The sequence below is a fragment of the Harpegnathos saltator genome, unplaced genomic scaffold (assembly GCF_003227715.2).
Source record: "Harpegnathos saltator strain DR-91 unplaced genomic scaffold, Hsal_v8.6 scaffold349, whole genome shotgun sequence".
NCBI classification, from domain to species: domain Eukaryota; kingdom Metazoa; phylum Arthropoda; class Insecta; order Hymenoptera; family Formicidae; genus Harpegnathos; species Harpegnathos saltator.
In genome coordinates this window covers 97,009-105,000 of record NW_020230149.1, presented here as the reverse complement: position 1 = coordinate 105,000, position 7,992 = coordinate 97,009, and the positions used below count along the sequence as shown (strand labels likewise).

At 37.4% G+C, this 7,992-nt stretch overlaps 1 protein-coding gene across 1 annotated transcript in view; it reads right to left on the bottom strand.

The window, feature by feature from the left end:
- The window catches only part of LOC109504182 (uncharacterized), a 91,987-nt gene extending 85,990 nt beyond the window's left edge, over positions 1–5,997 (bottom strand). The window contains exon 1 of the mRNA XM_025300295.1: positions 5,803–5,997. Coding sequence (XP_025156080.1) covers positions 5,803–5,958 — 156 coding nt within the window. The 5' untranslated portion in view covers positions 5,959–5,997. The remainder of the gene's footprint in view (positions 1–5,802) is intronic.
- Positions 5,998–7,992: the final 1,995 nt, after the last annotated feature.

Here is a 7,992-nt window from a genome sequence, read left to right as displayed (position 1 = left end):
GAAACAGATGCTGAGAAAACAGGAGAGAGCGAACTAAATGAGGATTACGAAGGTAAGAGAGGTTAAGTTTAGTACATCTGCCAGCCTCAACGACACAAAAAAGAAATAAGGCCACGCAATATCCTCAAAAACGGTAAAGAAACAAGCGCGTGCACGAGCGGCACGACAACACAAAGTTTATAATGCGCTTGCACGAGCGGCAAGACACGAAAAAAAAAAAAGCGCGTGCACGAGCGGCACGACAACACAAAGTTTATAATGCGCTTGCACGAGAGGCAAGACAGGAACAAAAAAAAAAAATTCGTATTTTTCCGTGCGCTTGTACGAGTGACAAGACAATAGGAAAATCGTAAAGCGTGTGCACGAGCGGCACGACAACACAAAGTTTATAATGCGCTTGCACGAGAGGCAAGACAAAAAAAAAATAATAAAAGTTTTGTATTTTTCCGTACGCTTGTACGAGTGACAAAACAGGAAAATCGTTAAGCGCGTGCACGAGCGGCACGACAACACAAAGTTTATAATACGCTTGCACGAGAGGCAAGACAAGAACAAAAAAAAAAATATATATATATATATATACATAGAGAATATACATATATTAGTAAAGTATCGAACAAAATTAATGACCTTTAGATTCAGAAGAAAATATAAAAAACAGCGAAAAGAAAATGAGAAGGAGGATACAATATCTGGATCACTTGATACAAAAGAAAGTACACAAGTAGGTGCGTCAATATTAGAGATCATGGGAGAGGATCCTACAAAACCTCAGTATACAGAACTGGAAATACACCAATCCTTTTTAACAAGATGGTAATACTGGGCCCAAAGAAGTATATCAGAGGCAGAAAAGCAGGAGTTACTCAAAAAGTACATACGTCCGTCAATTCTAGAAGCACCGATTTTAAACCCAGAAATTGCAGCTTCAATAGGAGAATACACAAAGAAAAGAGATATGTATAGAAAGGAAGCACAAAAGTTAGCAGGATCAGCCCTGGTGGCTTTAAGTGCAGCTATTACTAGCTGTGCAAAAGAGGAGAGCATAGATAAACTAGATTTTTTAGAAAAGCTATTTGATGCAGCTAAGTTATTGTCAGATCTACACTATAATCAAACACAATGTAGAAAATCGGTCATAATGCCGGGGCTATCTAGGGAGGTCAAAGAAGTCTTAAAAACTACGATATCTGACAAATATCTTTTTGGCGAAGACTTAGCAGATAAAATAAGAAATGCAAAGTCCTTAGAAAAGATGGCCCCAACTTTAAGGGTCCAGCCTCAAAATGCCACACAAATCCCATCATCAAGGCAGAATTTAAACTCAAGAGGCCCTCTGGGGATAAGGCCTTACCCAAGACATGGGGGCAATATGTATGCACCAGGACAGGCCAAACAAAGAAAAAAGAGGCGCTTATAGACCTTATAGAGGTGATATAAAAAACGAGACAGTCCAATATCTGAATTTGCAACACTTATTGGAAAACTAGTGGCAGCTTGCCCAGCAATAGAATATGGCTGGCTATATATAAAAAACCTTGAAAGGGAAAAGTTAATAGCATTAATGGTCAATGATGGAGACTATAACCAAAAAATGCTAATACCTAGACACATCTTACAGGATTTAAATAGGTGGAAGTCCGGATTAAAATCGGCATATAGTAAAATCAAAAGAGATACATTCAATCTAACAATATTTACAGACGCATCAGATACAGGATGGGGTGCTACAGACGGGTGTCAACAGACACATGGTTATTGGAACAAAAGTCAGAAAGCTCGTCACATAAATTATAAAGAACTTTTAGCAGTGGAATGCCTTAGAGGAATTAGCTGCAGCAAGCAAAGTCTTGCAAAATCTTATTAAGAATAGATAACTCAACAGCGATCGCGTATATAAATAATATGGGAAGCGTTAGGTTCCCAGAACTTAATAATCTAGCAAGAAATATTTGGTAATGGGCAGAAACTAGACGAAATTTTTTAATGGCTTCATATATATCATCAAAACAAAATAAGGAAGCTGACGAGCTTTTAAGACTAACGAATGAAGATACCGAATGGGAGTTAACAAACTGGGCATTCCGAAAAATTGTCAGTGCGTTCGGAAAACTCGAGGTGGATTTATTTGTGACACCGGCAAACAAAAAATGTGAGGTCTTTGTGACCAGATATCCTGTACCTGATGCAGTACAAGTAGATGCATTTACCATGAATTGGTCCAATTTATATTTCTATGCTTTTCCACCATTTGCAATAATACTAAAAGTGCTAAGAAAAATTAGAAACGACAAAGCTACAGGAATTTTAATTGTTCCAAATTGGCCAACACAGCCGTGGTTTTCCTTATTCACAGAATTACTAATAAGCAAACCACTAAATCTTAGATCGAACAATAACTTATTATTATCCATATGCAGGAACAGGGAACATCCACAAGGCAAACATATAAGTTTGATGGCAGGAAGTATCGGCCAGGCATTTTTAAAAAGAAAAGTACCCAACAAAGCAATAGATATTCTGCTAGCGTCGTTATCTGAATCAACACTTACACAATATGAATCTGCGTTAAAGATATGGTGGTTATTCTGTGAAAATTCAAGAGAAAGGTTTTTCAACCCATCAATAGAAAAAGTCCTCAGTTTCTTAATAAACAGTTTCGAAAATGGAGCATCATATGCTACATTAAACACTTATCGTAGTGCAATTTCTTTGATATTAAATAATAAAATAGGAGGAAATGAACTTATATGTAGATTTTTAAAAGGAATGTTTAACAGAAAACCACAAACACCTAAATACTCACATATATGGGACGTAACAAGGATATTAGAGTACTTAGAAAAACTATATCCGTTAGAAAGGCTTTCATTTATTCAACTAACAGAAAAGACAGTTGCCTTGTTAGCATTATGTACAGCTCACAGAGCACAAACTCTAGCCTCCATAAAAATAACAAATATTTACAAGACAGGAAACAATATTCATATAAAAATAGAAGACAGAATTAAAACTTCTGGGCCAGGAAGATTTCAACCCTTGCTCGTACTCCTTGAATTTAAAGAAAAGCCGAGCTTGTGCGTCGCAACAACTCTTAATAGATATCTACAAATTACACAAAGCTTACGAGGCCAAGAAAGCAACTTATTTATAGCCATAAAGAAGCCATTTGTAGCAGTAGGATCACAAACAATAGCAAGATGGATCAAAAAAGTCCTCCAAAAAAGTGGCATAGATGTTTCAAATTTTAAAGCCCATTCTAAAGGCACACGGTTACCTCTGCAGCATATCTAAAAGGCATAAGTTTTGACACTATTAGAAGAACAGCGGGCTGGACGGAAAAATCGAAAGTCTTCGTTAAATTCTATAATAGACCTATCGTAGAAGAAGAAAGTATATTAGCAAATGCGGTATTAGGAAATAGAAAATGATATAAAAATGTAAAAAAAAAAAAAAAGACGATTTTAGGTTTCTTTTCTTCTTTTTTCTCTCTCTTCTTCTCGTTTCTTCTCTTCTATACTTGCCTTCCAGAATATAAATGCACATATAGCAGAGTTACATCACAAAAAAAAAAAATTGCTGCCTCTCTAAAGAACTACACGGTAATCTGAAGAACGAGGCGCGAAATAGAATTGAACAGTCGAGCGAACTTACCTGTAAGTGAAGTTCGGCTGCAATTATATGAGAGCCTCGTTCGAAAGATTACAGTCCCTCCCAGTTAATTTCAAATGAAAGTTACCTAACCCAAAATACCCCATACAGCAATTTTTTGAAAAAACTACTCTAAAGAATATGAAGATGATACGCAGGAGGTCAGGGGGCGTAAGCGGTTGTTTATCATCTCCAAAACCGATGTGACACCTCGCGGCTCGAGAGGAGTACTACACGGTAATCTTTCGAACGAGGCTCTCATATAATTGCAGCTGAACTTCACTTACAGGTAAGTTCGCTCGACTGTTCAATTATGAGATTATTTTATGAGGTACCACAGATAGCTCATATTGAATTGTAAAGTTCAAGATTCAAAAGTTCTTTGATCAAGGAAAACATCGAAAAGGAGAAAGCGATAGAGAGCGATGAAATCTACAGAGATTCTCATCGTTTTCTATCGCAATTTATCGTTTTGCTGCACCGGATCCGAAAGAAATGATATCGCGTAAAGATAGAGTACGATGAACACTTTTCATCATACTCTATTATACTCTATCGTTAGGAGAATATTTAATTGTTAGAGTATGATAGAATTCGCGTAGAGACTCATCGTGTCCTATCGTTTTATTCAAGTCTACACGGAAAATATGTTCGGTTGAATGAACCTATTTTCTGACGAAATGAGAGAGAGAGAGAGAACGATTAAGAAATTTTGATTGAGAATAGCACAATTTTGTTTAAGTTAACCATAAACCTTGATGAATTAGATTCAGTGTTAATATTTTCAGTTAATATTTCTCTATATCGTTCATATTTCATTTGTAAGCTGTATCATGGACCAAACATTTTTACCATATATCATGCATAAATTGTTGTCTTATATCGTAATTCTTGTCAGTGGTATATTAACGACAGAAGAAACTGAAAGTTCTGTATCGTACAATTGCGAAAAGAGGACCATCATTGTCAATGGTGCACCAACGATACTCGGCATAAAATTGATTCCTAGGTATAATCGCGATACAACGCAAATCCGAGTGTGTTATTTTGACACGTTATTTTTATGCGTGTCAAAATAACACACTCGGATTTGCGTTGTATCGCGATTATACCTAGGAATCAATTTTATGCCGAGTATCGTTGGTGCACCATTGACAATGATGGTCCTCTTTTCGCAATTGTACGATACAGAACTTTCAGTTTCTTCTGTCGTTAATATACCACTGACAAGAATTACGATATAAGACAACAATTCATGCATGATATATGGTAAAAATGTTTGGTCCATGATACAGCTTACAAATGAAATATAAACGATATAGAGAAATATTAACTGAAAATATTAACACTGAATCTAATTCATCAAGGTTTATGGTTAACTTAAACAAAATTGTGCTATTCTCAATCAAAATTTCTTAATCGTTCTCTCTCTCTCTCTCATTTCGTCAGAAAATAGGTTCATTCAACCGAACATATTTTCCGTGTAGACTTGAATAAAACGATAGGACACGATGAGTCTCTACGCGAATTCTATCATACTCTAACAATTAAATATTCTCCTAACGATAGAGTACAATAGAGTACGATGAAAAGTGTTCATCGTACTCTATCTTTACGCGATATCATTTCTTTCGGATCCAATGCAGCAAAACGATAGATTGCGATAGAAAACGATGAGAATCTCTGTAGATCTCATCGCTCTCTATCTCTTTCTCCTTTTCGATGTTTTCCTTGATCAAAGAACTTTTGAATCTTGAACTTTACAATTCAATATGAGCTATCTGTGGTACCTCATAAAATAATCTTATAATTGTAATCGCGAATATTCAGCGGCCATATCGGCGCGAGCTTAGACGCGGTGCGGCGGGATGCAGGAGCGGCGAGGTAAGGACATAAACATTGGCGCGTCGTCTTTCCTCTCGCCGCGCGCCGGCAACAGTTCCTTTGTCGACTGGGCAGTGCTCTTTAGCCTGAGCGGCTAGATGCTCCTCCTATAACGTCTCGACGTGCACTCATTCCTCAGATTTCTGTCATTAATAACTCGATAATTATTGCGAATCTCACAACACGATATGGGACTTTTATATTTATCTTAACCCACTCTATGTCTCCACGAGCTCTGCCAGATTAGTTATAAGACACCCTGTATACCTGGAACATCAAACCAGATCCGACCACCAATAAAAATCCGATGTAAATCGCGCAGCGTGTTGTTACACTGTGAAATGGCCACAGACCGGTGATACTCAGTAAAACGCGAATAATATTGTAATGCGATTCTCGAAAGAACTTGTCAGCACTATCCATCTTGCGTCGTATCTAACGTTGTCGCTTTTCAACAGTAAAATTCATTTCACTTGGGGTATAGATTACGTCTCGGTCGTTTATAAAAAATTCCGTTTCAACTTTGACTTCCGTGCTTTGTAGGATACGTGCAGTTACTGTTACGTTTGCATTACTAAACCAGCGGGAGAAATTGTTTTACGATCAATAACATAATAATAAGCATTTCTTTATAGACAGGCCGTTTATTGACCAGAAATTGAAAGCTACATGGTTGGAATTGCGCGGTAGTACTTTGATAGTTCATAGAAGACTTTTATATGAGACCGTTGAGGTAGTGAATTATCGTTGTAAGACGTTGCGTTATGAATTCACGATACTGCTACAATTTTCTTTCTTTCTATTTCACTGGAGCTTTTTTAACTTCATTAGAAGATCAAAGTCTCGTGATGACTGTCAAAGTCTCAAAGATGCCCCATTTGAACCGCTTTAATCAACATCGTTATAAAAATTTTTTTATTTCGTTCAATTTATTTGTCAGATATATGCATCTTCTTTATTGTAAAGTACATGGAGTTATCTATTATAAAAATGTTTCGTAACATTCATATTTTATGCAAATGTCAGCCACACGTAACTATTTAACAAAAATAATAAATAGTTCTATAAAGTTATTGGTTGTTTTTCATGACTACTAGGTGCGCAACTAAGTTTTCGGGTTTCACACATGAGTGGCGCTAACGACACATGTAGTCGACATACATGTCTGAAATTGTATTTTTTTTTATAGCTTGGACATTTGTTAACAAGAACCAGTCGTAATACCAACACATATCGCAACACAAAAATATTTTTTCTAACAACGAAAATGTCGAGTTTTGTGCTAAATAAACAGCATTTGCGGGAAGCTTTGCTTTTCTGCTTTAACTTGAAAAAAAGTGCAACTGAAGCACGTCGTTTGCTTGAGGAGGCCTACGGCGAACATGTACCATCGAAAACTACCTGTGAAGATTGGTTTAAACACTTCAGAAGTGGCGATTTCGACACTGAGGACAAGAAACGCTCCGGAAGATTAAAAACAATTGAGGACGCCGATCTGCAAGCGTTATTGGATGAAGATGATACGCAAACACATGATCAATTTGAGAAGGCATTAAACATGACTCGCCAAGGTATTTCCAAACGTTTACATGCCATGGGAAAAATTCAATAGGAAAGAAAATGGGTGCCGCATGAGTTGACTGAGAGACAGATGGAAAATCGAAGAGTCACTTCCGAAATTTTGCTTTTGCAGCATGAAAGAAAGAGTTTCCTGCATCGAATTGTTACTGGCGATGAGAAGTGGATATATTTCGAGAATCCTAAATGCAAAAAATCGTGGCTTTCGCCTGGCGAAGCATCAACATTGATGGCACGGCCAAATCGCTTCGGAAAGAAGACAATGCTCTGCGTTTGGTGGGACCAGAAAGGAATCGTATACTATGAGCTGCTGAAACCAAGCGGGCGAAACTGTCAACGGGCATCACTATCGACAACAACTGATCAGTTTGAATCATGCATTGCTCAAAAAACGACCAGAATGGGACACGAGATACGAACGAGTGATATTGCAGCACAACAACGCTCCGTGCCATCGCACTTCCATCGTCCAGGACACCATCAAAATGCTGAAATGGGGTCTGCTACCGCACCCACCGTATTTGCCAGACCTGGCCCCTTCCGATTATCACTTGTTCCGGTCGATGGCGCATGGCTTGGCTGGGTAACATTTGGCCAATTTCGAAGAAGTGCAAAATTGATTGGATGAATGGTCTCGGTCCAAATACGCGTCGTTTTATCGTCGCGGTATTCATGTATTGCCAGAGAAATAGCAAAAATGTGTAGTTAGCGAGGGACGATACTTTGAATAAACCATTTTTTCTATCTCTCTTGAAATTTTCCATTTTTCATTGATAAAAGAAACCCGGAAATTTAGTTGCACACCTAGTAATATAAGCATTAGGTTATTAAATATGAAATGTGTATGTGTTCGATTTCAAATAAAAAATTTGGTTTGTT